The 22,719-nt window shown below is 37.9% G+C and overlaps 1 protein-coding gene across 1 annotated transcript; it reads right to left on the minus strand.

Moving 5' to 3' along the window:
- Positions 1–353: 353 nt before the first annotated feature.
- On the minus strand, positions 354–20,817 carry GNG4 (G protein subunit gamma 4). Its single transcript, XM_070733988.1, has 3 exons — positions 20,729–20,817; positions 8,215–8,323; positions 354–1,790 (listed from the first exon to the last, which is right to left on the minus strand). Exons 2-3 carry the CDS (start codon positions 8,311–8,313, stop codon positions 1,662–1,664), a joined length of 228 nt encoding a protein of 75 aa, XP_070590089.1. The 5' UTR covers positions 8,314–8,323; positions 20,729–20,817; the 3' UTR covers positions 354–1,661.
- Between the last annotated feature and the right edge of the window lie 1,902 nt (positions 20,818–22,719).

The following is a 22,719-nucleotide window of genomic DNA, read 5'->3' on the forward strand; positions in this document are numbered from 1 at the left end:
GGTGCTGGCAAGCCCCCCATGCCGGCGGCGATGTTTTAAAACAGCCGCGCCGCCCCCAATCTTCGGCTCCTCGCTAGCGCTGCGGAAGTAAAAACCCCATCTGTGCATGCGCAGATGGTGTTTTTACTTCCGCAGCGCTACTTCGCGAAAACCCGCTCGTTGCGGGGGGTCCTGGAACGGAACCCTCGCAATGATCGGGGGATCACTGTACTTACTTGGGATCAGAAACCGATTAAAAAAGAACTATTTCAGTGAATGTATGGCATTAGTGGAATTTTAACCCCAGGTTAAAAATTGATGTACAAATAGTTTGTGTTACTCCAATAGACAAATAAATTACTAGAACCACAGTCCCAAATTAAAAATAACTTTTATTAAAATATTCAAGTAAGGAGAATGATCGACAATACATTTTATCATACAACATATGAACTATATAATCGATTTCACACAAACAAGCTTTTACCAGCATAGAGTTAAGATTTTTTTTAAAGATAAGAGCCAATATAAAGACCATAGAAATCTATGTTGCTAAATACACACTGAATTGTACTAGAAATCTGTGTTTAGCATATTACAAAGGCTAGAGGTATATAATTTGAAATATTTAGGAACATATCAAGATGACATCCTTTGCTGCAGGCTGCATAGTTTATAGTGTGAAATGGGAATCTGTATGCAGAGAAACTATAACATATTAAATTTTAAGAAATGATTCTTTGTTTAAACTGGGCTCCACACTGTGCCAGTTTGACCTATGAAATGAAATCAGTATGGTCTTTATTTGGCCTGCAGGTTTTTTATGTGCTGGTACTATTGTTAGAATAATTATTACTGCCTCCTGCAATTAGCATACTGCAATACAAAAAAGAAGAGTAACATCTTAATGATAAAGAACACATTTTAGATTTTAAAAGTGCTAAGTTAAATTCTTGGCATCTCAGGTTGGGCTTAAGTAGGCTCCTGTTCAAAACCTGAAGGTGCTGCCCATCAGTACAGATAATTCCAAGTAAGTTGACTAGTTGTTTGACTTGGCATAAGGCAGCTAATTGGGAAGATTTGATTTAACATTAATATTCATAATTCAAACATTCGTCAAGCACATTTTCTTCAAAAATTCCACTTTTTACATGGAAATAAAATAGTTAAGAAATTGATGGGGCGTATTGCTCATCATAGTTTCAGTCCCTCTGAACGACAGCCTGGGTTGGCACACCACACACCAGGCTAAAAAGTCGATTGGCCAATTTGTGACTGTGTGTTGTATAAATCTGGTTGATTTATGATTCACTGTGTGTTCCGTCAGGCAATTTGGTTAATTCATAAGCCATTATTATATAAGCTATGGCTAGTCTACTGTGCAAACAAGCCAAAGACTGTTCATTAAATTTAACCAACAGAATCTAATTATCGCATACTTAACAATAAATAGGATTTTTTATTACAAAACACAAATAGAACAATAGAAATGTTGAACACATACCACTGATAGAAAAATTGACATTAAAAACCTTCACTTAAAATTTTATTAACTTAGAATATATTGTGTTCTAGAAATGATTACTTTTAGACTAAAAGACTATATTGGAGAAAACTTTGAGGAAAAGCATGCACCATCAGTAAAGTATTTTCACATGTAACATTTTTAATTGGAGGGTGAATCATAGGATAGTACATAAGAGCTTCTTCTCCCGGAAGGGATTTTCAGATGCAGGCACCGGTATAATAAGGGGATCTTCTCCCATATGAGCATCACAATATGCCAATAAATCAGCAGCTGCCTTGGATACCTAGAAGCATTTTTTAAAAAAGAAGAAAGAAAAAGAACAAAAGAAAAATGGGCAAAGGGTTATCTAAGTATTATTACTATTGCAATAGTGTTAATAAATTGATCCAAACAGTTTGAATATTTTCTGTGTAGTAGTCCTTTATACCAGGGGAGGGGTCCAAAAACTTGGCAGCTTTAAGACCTGTGAAATTCTGGGAGTTGAAGTCCTCAAGTCTTAAAGTTGCATAGTTTGAAGACCTCTACTTTATACCATATAGATGCCCTAGGCTTGTACATAAGTCTTGAAATCTTTCTGTTTATCTCCCAGCCTCTCACCAAAATTCTCTGTATTACAGTGTTCCCTCGATTTTCGCGGGTTCAAACTTCGCGAAGTCTATACCATGTTTTTTCAAAAATATTAATTAAAAAAATACTTTGCAGGGTTTTTCCCTACACCACAGTTTTTCCCACCCGATGATGTCATATGTCAAGGTTCGACAAACCCAGGCGCCTGGTCGCCAGTGGCGCCTAGAAAATGTTGTCTGGCGCCTAGAAAATGTTGCCTGCTGTACTGTATGTCAGCGTTTCCCAACCGGTGTGCCGCCTGGGCAGGGCGCTGCGGTGCCTCTGACCTCTCCGCTCCTGCCCGATGCCGCGGTTTCTGGCGCTCTCCTGCTGGGTCCCAAAGAAGGCAGGCAGGAAGGAGAGCTCCATTCTTCGCGCCTTTTTCCCGCCTTCCTTCTTTGGGGCCCAGCAGGAGAGCGCCAGAAACCGCGGCATCGAGCAGGAACCGGGAGGTCGGAGGCACCGGCACGGCAGCGCCCGCCCAGCTGAAGGTTCCCTGTCGTCATCGGCAAGTGTCCTTTGGGGCCCGGCGGGAGGGCACTGGCGGTGGGAGCGGGGGGGGGGCCGCGGCTGCAGCGGCACAGGCAGTCGCGGGGAGATGGCGGGGGGAGCGGGGGGCGGCTAAAGCGGCCCCAGGCACCGTTCCCTGTACGCTTTTCCAGGGGCGCGCAGGGAGCCGCGGCCACCCCCCGCCTACCGGATTTCCCTCCGCGCGGCTGGGGAGGTGGATTCGCCGCCCCCGCCAGCCCGATCTCCCTCCAGTGGCTGGTGACGTAGTTCTACCGCCCTCGCCAGCCTGATCTCCCTCCGTGGGGGGGTGGGGGGCGACGAACCGACGACCGGGGGCTGTCCGTCCGTGTTGGGTGGTGCAGGGCAGGCACAGGCAGCCCCAGGGGAGAACAAGGGAGGGAGAGAAAGGAAAGAGAGAGTAAGGGAGGGAGAGAAAATTGAATGAAGGAGGGAGAGAAAGAAAGAGTAAGAAGCAGAAAGGATAGAGAAAAAGGAAGAGAAAGGGAGGGGGAGAAAGGAAAGAGGGAGGAAGGGGGGGAGAGAAAATTGAATGAAGGAGGGAGAGAAAGAAAGAGTAAGAAGTAGAAAGGATAGAGAAAAAGGAAGAGAAAGGGAGGGAGAGAAAGGAAAGAGGGAGGAAGGGGGGTAGAGAAAATTGAATGAAGGAGGGAGAGAAAGAAAGAGTAAGAAGTAGAAAGGATAGAGAAAAAGGAAGAGAAAGGGAGGGGGAGAAAGGAAAGAGGGAGGAAGGGGGAGAGAAAGAAGATATGAAGGAGGGAGAAAAAGAAAGAGAGATAGGAAGGAAAGAGGGAGAGAAAGGAATGAGAGAGAAAGGGAGGGAGAGAAAGGGAATGAAAGAGGGAGAAGGGGTGAGAGATAGAAAGGATAGACAGAAAGGGAGAGAAAGGAAAGAGAGAAAGGGAGGGAGAGGAAGGAAAGAGATGAGAGAGGAAGGAGGAGACAGAGGGGGTGAAAGCGATGTCAGGTGGAGACTCGGCAAAAAACCAAGTTTGCTTAAAAAAAATTCTGGCTCCTAAATTTTTTGGCTGGCTCCTAGATTCTGAACAACTTTGTCGACCCCTGTCATATGTCATCACCAAACTTTTGTCTGCCTTTAATAAATATTTTTTTTAATAAACTTTAATAAATAAACAAGGTGAGTAATAATCTGAATGGTTGCTAAGGGAATGGAAAATTGCAATTTAGGGGTTTAAAGTGCGAAGGGAAGCCTTGTGATACTGTTCATAGCCAAAAATAGTGCATTTACTTCCGCATCTCTACTTGGCGGAAATTCGACTTTCGCGGGCGGTCTCGGAACGCATCTCCCGCGAAAAGCGAGGGAACACTGTATAATTTTGAAAAAGGCAGAAACACAAAAGTATTAAGAACATAAGCAGTAATCATATAATTAAACAATTCAATGTTAAATTATTTTAAAGGTTTTGCATTGCCACATCAGATTAGGGTTTGTTTTTTTTTGAGAATATGATTTGCACACCATGCATACATCTCAAGACTTTAGTTCAGTATATTATTTATTAATTTCTCTGAAATTATAGTAAATTCCTAAAAATAGTACATATATGTGATAGAGCTGCATAATGCAAATAAGTTATCACAAGTTTTGTTACCCAAACAGAGCACATTGTTCTATCGTCAACCATAGGTCACTCCAAGGAACAAAGTCAATGCTATAAGGAAGAAGCCATGCATCAAACCCAAGCATTTTTAAAAAATTCATATATAGCTCCTATACACGTTTTATTTTTAGTCTATAATAATGTACCAAATGGTACATTCTGGCACAAGTACAAACATTCAGAGAGAAAAAAGAAAAGCTCAATTAGATTTGTCAGTTATTTTTGTGCTAGCAGATTGTAAAATAGTAACAGAAAGGAAAACAAGGCAAAATTAGATTAGAAATTTGTGTAAAGAAACTAAAATTTGGAATATGTATCCTTCATCAAGCAATGTAACTTGGAATAAACAATGTCTGATAAATTGGTTTCCAGATCTCACTAGCCAAACAATGTAACTACATTAAACCCATAGTTGATTGAATCTCTTTTGGTTTATTATAGATGAATATTACCACAAATTCTACCTCTGAGGGTTGTTACCAGATATTTATGATTTAAAACAAAGTAGCAATCTCTGAAAGAACTAGAGAATGTTATCATTACATTTCAGAGTAAAGAAGGTGATTAAAAACAGCCCAAGTTAGACTATAATCCTGTTAGATACCCTATAATTATAAGATTCAGTGACAAGACAAAATGCTGCAATTACTACAGGCACCTTCCATGAAAAGACAGACATAATTACTGTTCATGCAATGACACCCACTCTGCTTTTGCTTTGTATCTAAAATGAGCACATCCACAAACATCTCACTAATGCCAGTGTTGATTTCACAACACTATTTTAGAAATAATTAACAATTCCATCTTCAAAAGAGAATGGGAAAAGCACAATAGCTGCTGTAGGCAATTGTTCTCAGTGCTACTTATGTTAAAAAAAATCAGTGTTTCTTGACTGGACGTCAGCAGCATAATTTTGTTGTTCTAAAAGGTATCTAAAACTTTAGTTATACCATACAAATTTCTTCTGCCAATATTATCTCTAACTTTTTCGATTTCACTGTTTTTTTTAAAAGAATTTTCTTTCAACAGCAATATTTATCTGCAGTGCATTAGTTTCATCTCGATCCTAGCTACTCTTTAATTAAGGTCTAATATTTTAGTATATTTTGTTCATTATTCTGAATATTTTAAGAGTTTAATTTATCAGTTCCTATTTGGACAATCGGATCTTTGCATATTAACTTCAAATATACACAAGTCTCTTGTTAATACAAATAGTGATTAAATCAAGATAGCTTTTATTTTTGCTGAATTGAAAAACTATTACCACATGCTGAGAATAAACCAAAATATGAAATGTTACAATATTTTGAAATCATTGCAATAGCTTTTTAAAATTATTAGTTGTTCAAAACAAAGGATGCAATAGTTAAATTAGACGCATTATGGTTTACTTATTAGCTTGGTATACATATTAGCTATGTAAATAAGCTCTATATACTAAGAAACATCTATGTATTGCTCAGCTTAGTAATTAAAATCTTATTGTTTGAACATGTCCTGGGCATGCATATGGTTTCCAGATGTGCGATCATCCAAGTAGTATATAAAATCGAAGCCATTTAGCTTTAAAAATAAAACTAGGTTAGATAATGTTCAACTTCTGGAAGAGAAGAAATAGTAGCTAATAAACAGTATTAAATTCCCAGTCTCTGTATTCCTTTCCATAATTGTTAGATCTAATCTCTCTTCTCTTTGCATGCATGTTCTTTATATATTTTGACTTAATTCACTGAATACAAAGAGCTATGCTTGGCTACTAGCCTAAAATGTACAAATCTAAGGGTTTTTTGTGTGTGTGGGGGTGTTATGTCACCATTAACTTAGTCAGCAATAGTGTTTTTTCAATAAACCATGGTTATATAAACCATAGCTAAGTACATGGACTTAATTATGCACTCAATTTTATAAGGCAGTGACTGTTTACCAGTGACATAAAAGATTATATATAACATCATAAAACAATATAATTGATAGTCCTGATCCTAAGGCATCAGCTTTTTCAAAATGACAATTTTAATGTATCATTCAGAATGTTTTGTACTTGTGGGAATGAGTCATCTCTGCTTATGCTTATGCAGAAATATAGTAATGTTTATGTGGGTATGTTATTTGAGAAAGTAATAAAAGTTGTTTAATTATTTAATTATTTGGTTGGAAGAAATGATGGGACAGAGATTGCAACTCAAATACAATAATTTCTATTAGGAATTATAGAAGAAGATCTCAGTAATAGGGTTAACGTATTTAATATTGCATATTGTAACAGCAGCAAGAATAGTTTATGCCCAACAGCGGAAGAGTGAAAACACACCTAAAGAAAGGAAAATACCGGTACTTGATTCTGCAGAATGTGACAGACTGACGCTAGAACTGAAAAATGAAGAAGATACAGAATACTAAGAGATTTGCAATAGATTTTACCAATGGTCAAGGAATAGAAGTCGGAACCAGTAAGAACAAGGATGCATAGATTGAAACAAAAGGCAATATATGCAATATAGTACAAATATAAGTATATTTAAGAGGTTAAGTATGCGTATATAATAAGTAAGTAGTAACGTATATTGAACACAGAATAAACTTGTGTCGTACATCATATGGCGGAGATATTGCCAAGACGGTTCTACCATGTACAATTTTTCCTTTTTAACAATAAAGGTTTAAAAAAAAATTAAAAGTTAATTATTTTACAATGTACGTGTTTCATTTCCAAAGAGAAGTAAATGTGTATAAATTCATTTTACTTGTCTTATGAATATTAAAAAAAAAATCACAATCTAAAATATTCAAGCCAAAAATTTGTCATGTGCAGTAGTAATTTGAAACCAGAGAAAAATCTGCTTAGGAAGTGTTTTTGATGAATGAGATCTTTGAGAAACAATTTTAGAATTTCAAAAGATAGCGGGTTAGGTGTTCTGGGGAGGGTTTATTCTTCACATAATTGTCTCTGAACCAACTTGTAACAACATTTAATTAATTTTACAAGCCAAGATGTCCTCTGTTCTATATTGTGGACAGAAACTTTAAGAAATGCCAATACTGTAGCTTTAAAACACTTCTAAATACTGCTTTGTTTACTCAACAAAATTGCATTCTGCAAGGATGTATCACATCTAACATTCCACAAATTATCTAACTCCAGCTACAATGGATATAATCTTTTTTCCTAAGTTAAAAAGGAGAGAGATAGTCTTTTCTTAAGAGATTAAAAATATCAGCAAATTAAGACAGTTACAAAGCTGCTCGGGAAATAATTCAAGGTTAATCTGTTCCTTCCCATGCAATTATTTCAAGCATAAAAGCTGTACCCTATAAGTAATAGCAATATACCCTAATTTCAGCATAACCTAAACGTTTGTATTTATGCAACTTGAGTAAATTCCAACATTATCCAAATGGATTTATATTTGAACATATATATTATACATTATATTCAATCCCACAGTTCCGACCTTAGCCTGGGATTACCTGCATCAGATTTCAAGAATCCAGTGGGTTCTAGGAGAAACCTAGAACCCCCTTTTTTCTGCAATAGACACTGATCCATGAATAGTGAAGGCAATTGTAAACAGTTACGGCAACAAATATCATAGAATAATATCTGTAGGAGTTTCACTAAGAACCAGAGAGTGCCAAGGAAGGAATAATTGTTGTGTCCATTGCCACCCAGCTCCCTGCCTGAGACATGCGAAACAGGTGTCCCTTGAGCTATGAGAAAATTGGTGATGGTGGGAAAGCTACAGATTTAAACCGCACTGAACAAAAAGGGAAATTGCACTATCATATTGACAGATGGCAAACAACTAGCTTCAGCCTAGTATGGATGCCAGTGTGCCATGAAAATTCTTATCTAGCTACGCTGTGTTGAAAATCTGAGTAGCTTCTGCAGATTTCTAACCAGCGGCTGGTTAGAATTTGTAAATAGGATTACAAGTTCAAATTTACCTTTATCCTATCCAGATATGCTTCCATTTTTAACTGCTCCACTGCTTTTCTTGCTTGAGATATACTTGTTGTACTGTTATTAGGCATTATCTCCTTCATTCTGATTTTCCTAGATCAATAAAAATGAGAGCATTACAAATCGTTTATTTTCAAAAGATAAACCATTCTAAGAATAGATATATTTTTCTAGCTCCAATTTCTCCTTAGATATTGTTTTCATTTCACTGATCAATCCTCATTCAATTGCCAGTATGGAATTTTATCTCTACAATCTTGCCCAAGGTTTTTCAATATGTTCAGTATCAGGTTACCTAATAATAACCTGTCATATTTAATTCATAATGAAATCATTTATTATAGCAGGAGAGATCAGTTTTGGACAACTCCCTAAATTGAGAATGAGTAAAGGCTGCATTGGCAGAGTAGAATTGTAAGGGACAGGAAAAGCAAGGGTTTCCCCTACTAATTATTTGGATAGGATAACTTGTTTTTTTATTTTGCTTTATTTTCTTTAATTGGCCTATTCTTGGGTTTCCTCTTTTAAAATATCAGGACATTTCGTGTCCTCAGTGATAAGTAATAATACCACTGATTTTCATCTATCAGTTTCAGGGCCTCTGGGATTTAAAAAATGCTTCTGGGCGCCACAAGTTACCCATTTCTGTATAATAGCTTTAGAGAGAAAGAAAGAAAGAGAAAGACTAATCTGGCATCTTAGTTACTCAAACCTGAATTGGTTTTACAAATCAGGGAACTGCATTTATCTGTCAAATGAAATTTTACCCTTGAAATACACTATTTCTTTATTTTAAAGAATTGCAGGCCAGATTTAAGGGTAAAAACATGGCTTCTGATCTATCAAAATACAAATAAAAATGTAAGACATAAATCACACTACATAAAATTTTATTTATTCTCTCTTTCATATTTTAAATTCCAAATCCAGTTATGTAATTTGTAGAGTATAAACTAATAATGTTGAGCTAAACAGTTAAACATCTTTTATATATTTTTTCTGGTAATTTAGTTTTAGATTCTCATATTAAAACACAGAATATTTCCTATTCTCCTCTGCTTTATCTTATCCATTTTGTAAACTCAACAACTATAATATAAAAATCATAGCTTAACATATGCCAATTCATCATATAGCAATTTATTTAATCAGTAATAGTTAAATAGAGAGTCAATTTTGCCCAATGCTTAAGGGGCAAGTCTGAAACTGAGAGACCATGAATTCTAGTCCTGCTTTAGGCATGAAAGCATGTTGGGTGACTTCGGCCAGTCATTCTCTCTCATAGTTCCTGACCCTGGTTAATATTGCAATCTGTAAATCTCATCACTTCCCCCTATTTAAAATTGGGTCCTCTGGCTCAGCCCAACCCATCTCACAGAAAACCAAGGATAAAGAGGGTATTAGTTATGTTCATAACTTGGGTTTATAAAATAATAAAGGCAACATTTTTTTAAAAAAAACCTCCTTTACACAATATGTGAAGTCCCACTAAAGTAGTACTGAGATATTTATAAATGGTTAAAATGTTGTTCAAAATTGATGTATCTAGAGTTAATACAGTACCAGAAACAAAACTGCTGCAAAGGGAGAACTGAAAATGAGAATCAGTTGATTTATTTGTACCTTAAAAGGACCAATTTATTTCTGTCGTAAAATAAATCTTATGACCAGATTTTGAAAAAGGTCATGAGTAAAAATCCTGGCAATCAGTGAGAAGCAATGGCAATCTATAATACAAACTTCCCTATAATTTGCCTGTCTATTTCTCCTGCTATTACTGATAGTTAGAAAGGTTTGGTTTTGATATTAAGATATTTTATGTATTATTGCTAGGAACTGTTGTGGCACAGTGGTTAGAGTGCAGCACTGCAGGCTACTTCTGCTGCCTGCTGGCTGGCTGCAATTTGGCAGTTCAAATCTCACTAGGCTCAAGGTTGACTCAGCCTTCCATTCTTCCGAGGTGGGTAAAATGAGGACCCAGATTGTTGGGGGCAATATGCTGACTCTGTGAACAGCTTAGAGAGGGCTGTAAAAGCACTGTGAAGCAGTATATAAGCCTAAGAGCTATTGCTATTTGCATTGTGCTCTTCTGATGCAGACTTTATTGCAGCATTACAGTTTTACTTGAGATATGCTATTTTGAGGGAGGGAAAATATTTTTTTTATTACAAATAGCAATGAAATTAATAGAAAATCTAGCTTAGCATCTCAATTTAAATTCCTGGGCTATGTGATCTATGTGAAAATCAAATGGATGGTTAAAGAAAAACTTGATATCAAAGATGTACTGCTCTCCTCCCATCTTTATAGTTCTACAGAATATGAGAAGACTAACGGATAGAAGGACCAGTGGCTATTGTGCAGGCATATAGCCCAGGGGAAAGAGAAGTGCTACAAGAGAACTGAATATTTGTAAGTGACAGGAATGTTTTTAAAAACACAGCAAAATCTCTGCATATGCTCCTACTAAATAAGGTACCAGAGGGTAATTTCAGAGTCAGATTAAAGCAAATATATGCAAAGGTATACTGCAAAAAAGAAAGAAGAAAAATAAAATTACTCCAGAACCCTCACAAGTAATTCTTGCACAGGAACTGTGCTTCCTGTCAATGTATGTTTGAATGTTTTGTAATGTCTTTGTGTATATAATCAAAATAAATAAGTAAACAATAAATAAAAACAAACCAACCATGAATCAATAACTCTAAAGCTTAACCTATCTGGTGAGAAGAAAGCAAAGGACAGCCAAAATAAAGACACATAATCACTTGGGGGGCAAAAAAAAACCATTTTGCAAAAATATTAACCTCCTTTTCCCTGCATATTTTTGCCACTGAATATTGTAAAAGTGACATATAAAGTGAGTACATGAACAAATAGCAATCAAAGTTTGGTGTTTGATTCATTTATTTAATAAACACACATATATGCTATCTGATGGCCCAGTGAATTGCCCTCCCCTCCCTTTAGAGGCAGTAACTGGTTGCACCACTTGCATCATCATTAATTATAACCACAAGCTTCCTCTCATTGGTAGTCAGCCTCTTATACAGTTGGGTGGAAATTCTGGCCTATTTCTCCATGGCAATCTGCTTCAGCTCAATAATGCTTGAAAGTTTACTAGCATGAATTGCTCATTTCAGACTCTACCCCCTTTCTCTTTAAGTTGATCTTTCCCAAACATGAAATATGTTATTCTGCAGCCATTTCCTTCCACACTTTGTACAGTATACTGTACTTCTGTATGACCTAATGCTTGAGAAGTGGCATGAATCACTCCTGGAGTACAGTAGGATAGAATAGAATGGGTGGGTGGGTGGATGGATGGATGGGTGGGTGAGGGAGGGAGAGGATTTTCATACTGCTGAATGCAATGTTTGTTTTCTGCCAAACATAACAATTCCTTGTAATTGCAAAATGTTCATATTTGATTCATCTATCCATAAAATGTTCCTTTAGAAATCTGGAAAGCTGTCCAGATGCCTTTGGTAAATTTGAGTCAAGCATTACTATTCTTAGCAGTGGGTTCTACCTTGCGTACCAAATGCATAGTAACATACCTAGCCCTAGTTACATCTGTAAATGCACCTGATTGAATTAAGGAGAAACTACAATTTTCACACTGGCACCATCATACGGATGACCTTTGTTTACGGAATGAATAAGACAAAAACGAAACTTTATTTTTTCACTCAGATTCCATATATAGTGTGCATCAATCGGAGCACGTCAAGTTCTGATTGATAGAAAATTATGCAGAAATTCAGAAAATCTTCACACTTTTTCATAGAACTGAAATTATTATCTTGCCTATTTCACACAATAGCATCTTTATTTTCTACAAGGGAAGAGGCAGGGAAAGGACATCTCTACTAGATGAAAAATTCACTGGTATATTGCTAGATCAATCTCATACAAATGTAATTAACTGTTCTGAAAGCTGTAATGCCTACATAAAGTACTTATGTTTATATCTGTTTAAAATACAACTACTACAACAAATAGGCTTCTAATGAAGTTCATCCCATGGGTTAATTTCTGAGCACAATACAGGATTATAAAATGAAAGGTTAGAATAGAATAGAATAGAATTTTATTGGCCAAGTGTGATTGGATACACAAGGAATTTGTCTTGTCTAGCTCCATGAATATAGATATATGTCTATTTTTTTGACATCGGTACACAATAATAACTATATTTTGTGCAGTACAGACTCTTAGAAAATAAATTTCCAAATTTTTTATATCTTCAAATCTGTACCAGGCCCCCCAAAATACTCTCCACTTTTGGTTTACATCCCATTTTACTTCTATCATATTTTCTGCTAAAAAAAAAGGAAACCAATTTTCATTATCCATCTATCACAAGTTAATAGATGTACAGTAATACTAAAAATGACAGAATTCAAAGTATTCAGTATAACTTACATTTATTTAAATCACAACAAGGCAAAGTGATTTTGTTTGTTTGCTTTATGCTATTTCCATCCAAATTATACCTGGGATTATAAAACAAAATGGGAAGTATGCCAGTTCTGGTTTAGAACAGGAGTACCCAACCCTTTGGGCCGCAGCCCATTTAAAGTGGCTGGCCAGAGTACGTGTATACGCATGCAGCTCAACATGTGTGAGCAGTGGACCTGCGGGCACTCGCACACAGCAACCCATTGGTCAATGCAAGTCAAGCTGCGTGCAAGCCTGCCACTCATGCAAGGGCTGCATGTGCATATGTGCACCAGCTCACTATTTCCACAGCCCAGCTCCCTTCTCCCCATAGCTGGGCCACCAAGCAGGAAAGATTGGGGACCAATGATTTAGAACACAAGCCAAATTTCTTTGTCGCATTTCATGAGGATGAGGCTGGTGATATCCATTTAGTTGTGTCTGACAGTTGGCAATTGTATGGGCCAGGTCTCTCCACATCTTCTGATCTTGCACTACTTTTTTGAGTTGTTCTATGCTCTACCTGGTGTCATTTTTGATGGAGTCCAGCCACCAAGGGAGAAATTCCTACTAAGTATTTTCCAAGCATTATTTTTAGGTTTATATGCAACCTTTGATTTCTAAGATGTCTGGCCGCTGGATGAAAATTTAAAATTTCAATTTGGTCATGTGTTCAAGACATTTCTCCTTTAGGACCTGCTCACAGAACCATATCTCACTAGTTATAAAACTAAAGTTGTCCTCAGACAGAACCTACAAAGAAAGATACTACCCGATAGCATTAACCAATCAGAATGGAAAACTGCAATGGTGTTATGATTTTTTTTTAATTATATCATGATTCTAGGTTTTAATGGGTATAGAAAAAAAACATACCGGTAATCAGATGTAGGCCCTATAACTGTTAATAACCGTAAAGCTATTATTTATATACCTCCGGAACCGTCTTCTGCCGCACGAATCCCAGCAGTCGATAAGGTCCCACAGAGTTGGCCTTCTCCGGGTCCCCTCAACTAAACAATGTCGCCTGGCAGGCCCCAGGGGAAGAGCCTTCTCTGTGGCTGCCCTGGCCCTCTGGAATCAACTCCCCCCAGAGATCAGAACTGCCCCCGCCCTCCTTGTCTTTCGCAAATTACTTAAGACCCACCTATATTGTCAGGCGTGGGGGAATTGAGACATCTCCCCCAGGCTTTTATAGTTTTATATATGGTATGCGCGTGTTGCATGGTTTTTAAATGATGGATTTTTAAGATGCTTTTTTAATATTAGAAACATAGAAACATAGAAGTCTGACGGCAGAAAAAGACCTCATGGTCCATCTAGTCTGCCCTTATACTATTTTCTGTATTTTATCTTAGGATGGATATATGTTTATCCCAGGCATGTTTAAATTCAGTTACTGTGGATTTATCTACCACGTCTGCTGGAAGTTTGTTCCAAGGATCTACTACTCTTTCAGTAAAATAATATTTTCTCATGTTGCTTTTGATCTTTCCCCCAACTAACTTCAGATTGTGACCCCTTGTTCTTGTGTTCACTTTCCTATTAAAAACACTTCCCTCCTGGACCTTATTTAACCCTTTAATATATTTAAATGTTTCGATCATGTCCCCCCTTTTCCTTCTGTCCTCCAGACTATACAGATTGAGTTCATTAAGTCTTTCCTGATATGTTTTATGCTTAAGACCTTCCATACGTTTTATGCTTAAGACTTGTTTACATTGTCACACTGTTTTATTATTGTTGTGAGCCGCCCCGAGTCTTTGGAGAGGGGCGGAATACAAAGCTAATAAATAATAATAATAATAATAATAATAATAATAATAATTATTATTATTATTATTATTATTATTATTATTATTAAAAATATTTTAATTATTGACTATCCAGTATTTAATGTAAATCAAATAAATGAACCATTAATATAGACCAACAGCACCATCTAGAGGAAGAACAGCAACTTGCAATGTTGTGGCCCTTTTTAATTGAGCCACCAAATTATGGCATAGTGGCCAGAAATTAGATATGATTTGCCAGTTCTTCAGGAAAGACAACTTATGCCCTGTATAAGATTAATGTATCAAGCCATTTAACATACCAAAACGAAAGTTTTTTTAAATAATATTTAAAATTGTGAAAAGTTTTGCTGTCTACACTATAAAACCAACTGACCAATCTCTTGGGCTACAACAGGTTCCTTGGTCAGGAGTCACGCAAGTCATAGAATCATAAAAGAGGATTGGAAGAGACTTTGGTCTTCCAGTTTTATCCCTGGTAGAAGTCCTCAACCATCTCAGGCAAATGACATTTCAACCTTTGCTTGAAAACCTTCAGTGATATGGGATATTTATAACCCAAGAAGGCAGACTGCTCCACTGCTTGACCGCTCTCATACTCAGGAAATTCCTCATGTTTGACTCTCTGTCTATAAAGCTTCCACCCATTGATTTTTGTCCTCTCAGAATCATTGGATGTCAGGCAGTATATACACTGCTCAAAAAAATAAAGGGAACACTTAAACAAAACAATATAACTCCAAGTGAGTGACAGAGGGGAAGGTTTGGTAGGGAAGGTTTGCCTATTTGCTGATGACTAAAGTGTGCAATAGGGTTGATATTCCTGGAGGGGTCTGTAATATGGTAAATGATTTAGCTTTACTAGATAAATGGTCAAATCAATGGAAACTGCCGTTTAATGTTTCCAAATGTAAAATAATGCACTTGGGGAAAAGGAATCCTCAATCTGAGTATTGCATTGGCAGTTCTGTGTTAGCAAAAACTTCAGAAGAGAAGGATTTAGCGGTAGTGATTTCTGACAGTCTCAAAATGGGTGAGCAGTGTGGTCGGGTGGTAGGAAAAGCAAGTAGGATGCTTGGCTGCATAGCTAGAGATATAACAAGCAGGAAGAGGGAGATTGTGATCCCCTTATATAGAGCGCTGGTGAGACCACATTTGGAATACTGTGTTCAGTTCTGGAGACCTCACCTACAAAAAGATATTGACAAAATTGAACGGGTCCAAAGACGGGCTACAAGAATGGTGGAAGGTCTTAAGCATAAAACGTATCAGGAAAGACTTAATGAACTCAATCTGTATAGTCTGGAGGACAGAAGGAAAAAGGAGGGACATGATCGAAACATTTAAATATGTTAAAGGGTTAAATAAGGTTCAGGAGGGAAGTGTTTTTAATAGGAAAGTGAACACAAGAACAAGGGGACACAATCTGAAGTTAGTTGGGGGGAAAAGCAACATGAGAAAATATTATTTTACTGAAAAAGTAGTAGATCCTTGGAACAAACTTCCAGCAGACGTGGTTGGTAAATCCACAGTAACTGAATTTAAACATGCCTGGGATAAACATATATTCATTGTAAGATAAAATACAGGAAATAGTATAAGGGCAGACTAGATGGACCATGAGGTCTTTTTCTTCCATCAGTCTTCTATGTTTCTAAGTAAATCAAACTTCTGTGTAAATCAAACTGTCCACTTAGGAAGCAACACTGATCGACAATCAATTTCATATGCTGTTGTGTACATTCAACATTGTACAGAACAAAGTATTCAATTATAATATTTCATTCATTCAGATCTAGGATGTATTCTTTGAGTGTTCCCTTTATTTGTTTTGAGCAGTATACATATAATATATAATCAAAGCAAAGGAGCATAATGCTCTTGTAATTTATCAATGAGGACTGGCCATGATATGTCTTGGACCTTTTGGGTGCCATTAAAGCTCTACCAATTTCGAATATGTCATGGCCACAGACCCTCAAAACACAGCCAGTTTACAATCCCCACATAGCCCCTTGAAATCGTTTGCAGCCAAGAAACAGTCAAATCTATCTAAAAACGAATCCCAGGAATCAGTCTTTTTATCAAACGGAGCAAATGTTGAGAGGGTGGCCATGCTGCTAACTGAGACTTCTGAAGCGATTCTGTGGCTGGGTTGCTGATGCGACGTCTCGTCACCTCAGTGCTCCAGTGCTTCAGCAGTGACTTTTCATGCCTACAAACCCACCTTCGTCACCAGTGATAAGTATGCTAACATGGCGTTAATGAGTGAGGTGAGGCGAGGCTCAGGAACATTTCAACTCTTTATTTGGGGCTGAAGCCCCAGCTAATATAATGATGCACTCCTGGCTAACATCTAAGAGAGTGAGCAAACAACCTTTGGTGTGACAGCTCTTTTATAGTCCCAATTGTCATGTCCTGGCAAATCTCCCACTTTTAAAAGAGGCTGCATTAACCAATCAGCAAGCATCTTTATGGTCACATGGTCCAACCAGATGCGACAGCATCCAAGGTGCTTAGTAATAGCAGTAGTACCAGTATCTGTGCTTTCTTTTGCCACAGTTGTTCTATTTCTATTTGTAGATCTTCGTATTTTGTAATTTTATCCAGTTTTTGATTCTGTTGTCACCATGTACTGCCATATTATTATTATTATTACCTTTGCTCTAAGAAGAATAACCCATAATATGTCAGTTCTTTTAAGCGATTTCCATAGGATTTAGCCTTCAAGTCTGTTTTGGCCTACACTTTTCTTCTGTGGTGTCCTCCCCATCCCCATCATCATCTTGCTATCTTCTCTAACCAACAGACTGATCATTTTTCTCTTGTACCACACATAACTCCAAACTACTTTTTGTTTATTTTTGACACTCACAGCAAGCCTCAGCTCATTCTGAGCCTTAGTCTACCTGTTCCTTTCCTTATAAATTCTGGCTATTTCTTCAAATTTTGCTTTTCATACATGTCCCTCTTTTCATTTTTTAAAAACTTGTTTGTTTGTTTTTTTAATATTATTATTATTATTATTATTATTATTATTATTATTATGTCACAGTTTATTACATAATTGCATTTTTAACTCCAAATCCTCTATTCCTTCTTCAGGCCTTGATTTTGGAAGTATGGAAAAAATTACTACTTGTACTCCAACTATTTTTGCTTCCCTGCCTAACCCCTGATAGTCTCTTGATAATTCTTCCAGGTTGTTTCTGGCAGTGTCTTTGTCCCAATGTGAAATAGAAGAAAAGGACGGTAGGATTGATTAATCGGGTTAGTGTCTCTCCATCACTCCTGTATATTCACACTTGGGAAACAGCATATTTCCCTTGAAATATGGAGAGTGCCGACTCCAGTTCTCTCAGGATCAGGTTACCTATTATCATCACATATCTTTGGGACAGTGGTTGGATTGCTCACCTCCATGGAAATTCAAGCTTCTCTTTACCCTGACTCTGGAATACTGAGAGAAAAGTCTTTTCCAGAAGTTAAAAACTCTTGTTTCTGTACTCATGAACTTGCATCCTTAATCTTTTTCTGACACATACCTTCCCATTCATTTCCATTTATCTCAATGCCCTAAGTAGGGCTATCCCAATCAGTCATCTATTTCTCACACTTAGAGTCCCCCTTGCGGTCATCTGGTTTGGAGTTCAGCTCTCCCATTTCTATAGTCTGGTTTATTATTTATTTTTGTTCCAGCCAAAAACATTTTTCAAAAATCTGTACAGCAGAGCAAGGGCTATTCCCATCCCATTCATTGAATGGTACTGGGGGGTGAGGGGTGAAAAATATACAGTAGGTAGAAAGGATCCATTTTCTGAGTTTTCTAGCACTTCAACTGCAATCACAGAAAAGGAGCCAATTACCCTTCACTGACTTTTCAGATAACAGATAATTCCAAATAACACAGTCGATCAGGGCCACTTACTTTAGAACAGATCTAGAAGCATTTGGGGCAAACAGTTACCTCTCAGAACTATTCGACTAAATCAGAGGGCCAGAGCATGATATTTTTGTTGTGGTTTTGCTTGATGAACCTCATCATCCGCCCAAAAATAAGATATTGTAAACAATAAGTTATATTTAAGTTGTATAATTATTTTTCTAAGTGTTTTAAACTGGTTTTTTTTAACTATTGGATTTGTATATTGTGTATTGTCCTGTTGTGAGCCGCTCCGAGTCCTCAGAGAGGGACAGCATACAAATCTAATAAATTATTATTATTATTATTATTATTATTTTAATATTAGATTATATGGTGAACAATATCTGTTATTTATATGCTGTGACCTTATACAAATGAATTTGTGTGTGGATAGGCACATTTATGCACACACATAATATACAGGGGGTTTTCCTATTCGTTTTGGTGTCTTTGATTGAAGGATTATATGCCCCTCAAGTCATTTTCAATTCCTAGTGACCGCATAGATAGATTTTCTCCAAGACTGTTATCTTTAAACAGCTATTTGGTTTTGCATACTTGTCGCTAAATTCTGAACATTCTGAAACATGTCCATGATCTTTAATGTTACTGGATGTTCCTCATCTCTTGCCTGAAAACAGTTTAAAATCTCCCTGATCTTTTTTTTTTCCTTATCTAATGCTAGCGCCCTGCTTTTATCACTGTAGTACAACTGGAACGGTCTGTCTGTTTTGCACTAAAATCTGTTCTAGCACTCCTTCATCTGAACAGTTGAAATCCCTCAATGTTGTCCCTCTATCAGCTCTCAAGTAGAGAAAAAAGAGAGGGGGGGGAGAGCAACCTTTCTTAAAATGTGCTTTGATGGTTTGAGGCTTCCAACCTTTTTCTTTCTTTCTTTTTCAGGACTATTCTAACCTACACTTTACATTCAGTGGCTAATCATACAGTTAAAATGTTCCTCAGAAACCAGCTTACTCTAATAAACAAGCATCCGCTAACAAGGCTCTTTTATCCTCAAAAGGCACAAACAACAAACGGTGCCAGTTTGTAATCTCTCCCACTTCCTCAGAATATTTGCCTTCTGCCCACAACCTTCATTCTCTGATGGATGCACTGATATTACCTCCTTATTATATGTGCTATGGACACACGTACCATCTCTGCCTTCTCCGATTATTTTAATCAGATGCCACATGGCCTGGAATACTGTACCCAGCAGTTCAAGGTACTAAATTCAGACACACATATACACACAACACGTACATAGAGAGCTTCTGTTCATTAGAAAGAATCACCCTTTCTTGCCACACTCTTGATTTGATATGGTTGGAAGTCAGACGAAAGCCTTAATTACGTGAGAAGTCTCTCTGTGTAGTGCAGAAAGTAGCAAAAAATGAAAAGCATAAAATGGGCCCCTTTAATGAAATACAGCCTTACGGTACTGTTTTCTGGCAAATCCCAGTGACAACTTTAAGCGTATTATTTAGACCACGAATGCAACATGCACGCTTTGAAGACACTTGGGACACGCCCCAACTCTACTAACTGTGTATCTGTCACTGTCCAAAACTCTCTCTTTCCAACACCCCCGCTCCTCTTCTCAACCAAACCAATGGCCATGAATAGTTGAGAATATGTATGGCTTTTTTAAAGGGTTATTAATGTATTTTTACATTGTCTTTTAACTGTTGTTATTATTGTAAGCTGCCCAGAATCCAATTGGACTTGGGCGACATATAAATTTTAAAAACAAACAAACAAACAAACAAACAAACAAACAGATAAATGGATTGATGGGTGGATAGATAGATACTATGATAGGTAGGTAGGTAGATAGGTAGGTAAATGATAGATAGATAGATAGATATAGATAGATAGATAGATAGATAGATAGATAGATAGATAGATAGATAGATAGATAGATAGATAGATAGATAGATAGATAACTGTGATAGATAGGTGGGTAGGTAGATACTATGGTAGGTTGTTTGGTATGTTGGTTGATAGGTAGGTAGCTAGATACTATGGTAGGTTGGTTGGTAGATAGGTAAGTAGATGATAGATAGATAGATAGATCGATAGATAGATAGATAGATAGATAGATAGATAGATAGATAGATAGATAGATACTGTAGATAGATAGATAGATACTGTAGATAGATAGATAGATAGATAGATAGATAGATAGATAGATAGATAGATATAGATAGATAGATAGATAGATAGATAGATGAGAGTGATTGAGAGATTTGAGATCCATTGTCAGCAGCTGGAGGGGGGCTTTCCCTATAAGTTCCCCATCCCCGCCCTCCTTCGCCCAGCGCGAAGACTTACCTTGCAGCAAGAAACGGGAGACTTTTGGCAGTCAAGAGAGATTCGAACAAGCGAAGCCACTACCACAATTCACGCCTCGAGTGCAAGCAGGGACGTCTTGAGGTTGCACATGCCCGGGAAGGGGGGGGAAGGGGAGGGAGGCGGCTCTGACCCGCCTCGAGGCGACGATATCGACTATACGTCTCTGTCGTGCGGTTTTATTTTGTTTTGATTTTGGGGGGAAAGAACGCTACCTGTCCGTCACGCCCCCCTGGCTAGCGGAGCAGCCGATAGCCGACTTCGCTCGCTCGCGCACTGTGGCTGTTGTGCCTGGCTGAGTCTTCTGGAGGCGCGCGCCTGCGCGTCTCCGCGTTTCGCCGCGAGGAGGAATTCCAGCTAGTGACGTCAATCGGGTTGTGGGTTGTGGGGCGGCTAGGGATAGCGCGCGTCCTCGGGGCGGCCGTTGGACTTCTTCCCCTACTCTTGGAAGATGGTCGGTTTGTCGACGCGAGCGTCAGCCTGTTCCGTCCTCGGCTGAGGCACGTAGGCTTCGTGGTTGGAAACGGCGGCTGGGAGGATGAACGTAGCGGAAAGAGGCGCGCGGCTACGAGAAGCACTGGGGCGGGGAGGAAAAAGCCGGGAATTCCGAGGCGCAGAGAGCAACGGCTTTTTTTTTTCTTCCGCCACCCGTTCTCCAGAGAGACCCTGAGGGGAAGGACTCGTCTCCCCAGCGCTTTGTTCGTCAGCCGTGCGAGCAAGGACCTTTAGCCGCAGACTTCGGGGCCACATGGCCCGGGAGCTTCCAAGGAGAGTCGCTGTTAGTTAGCCTGGCTGTTGAGGACGGCCGGGTTAAATGGGCTCCGCGCACGGACACAATAAGACTCAGCTTTGTAGCTGGAAGGGCGTTTATGCCTCCATTTTTCGTGACAATAAACTAGCCGTGTAAAATGAAAAAAAAAATCCTAATAAATGTGTTCGGTGTCAGGGGAAACAGAAAGAGTTTTAAAGAGTGTAATTATAATATATATTGTATACAGTATATATATTTCCCAGGAAAAAAAAATGAAGGCGGCCCTAAAAAAGGCAACAGAGCAGAAACAGGTGTTAAAGCTCGGAGGAGGACCGAGAGGGATGGAGGCAGAAGGAAATGAGGGCTTACAAGAGAGACAATACAACAGAGCTATAATAAAAAGAAATCAATTGTCTTCCATGTCAAAGCAATCTAAAGCTCTTTTTAAAAATGTGGAAAGAGTGTGACGCCAATATCCCCCCCCCCCCATTGAGCTTAATTTTATTAAATACAATTCATATCGCATACATAAAAATGTTGGTATTACAACTTAAAAGGCAAATTTAATTTGGAGCTGATGTTATTTGTTTTACAGGAAAAAATGTGACTGGGCTAAAAAAACATTAAGTCTGTAAAGTTTTTCAATAGATTATCCTGCAGTAAGCAACACAATCCAATTTGTTTAAAAGGAAAAAGGTCATCCAATTCCAGTCTATAATTTAAGAAGACAAGTGAGGGGTGAGTAAGAGCTTGTTTCACACTTTGGGTAAGAATCATGTTCGCAAAAGATATACAGATGGTTGCCATATAAAAACACAAAAAAAGTGTGAAGGACAAGTGTTCCTCAATACTTCAAAATGCAGGGCATCCTGGTGCATTTTGAATGTGTGTGTGTGTATGTGAATATCTAGTTTTCACATATCCTACAGAAAACACTAAACTAGCTTTGCAAGAAACAATCCAATTCAAAGCACACTGAACTGAACCCTTGTTTTTTTTTTTTTTAGAAAGACGAATCTAGACAGAATATTGAAATGGAAATGACACTAATTATGGCAATCATCTTCCCAGTTTTAATATGGTTGTGAAAGCCAGACATCAGAAAAGCTAATTGTAGAAAAAGTAATGCTTTTGAATTGAGGTCCAATCTGAACAAAATGAATATCTTGGGTTACCAAAATAAATAAATACATAAACATCTAAACCCAGATTAAGAAAATGC

Source organism: Erythrolamprus reginae, chromosome 1, assembly GCF_031021105.1.
Source record: "Erythrolamprus reginae isolate rEryReg1 chromosome 1, rEryReg1.hap1, whole genome shotgun sequence".
Lineage (NCBI taxonomy): Eukaryota > Metazoa > Chordata > Lepidosauria > Squamata > Dipsadidae > Erythrolamprus > Erythrolamprus reginae.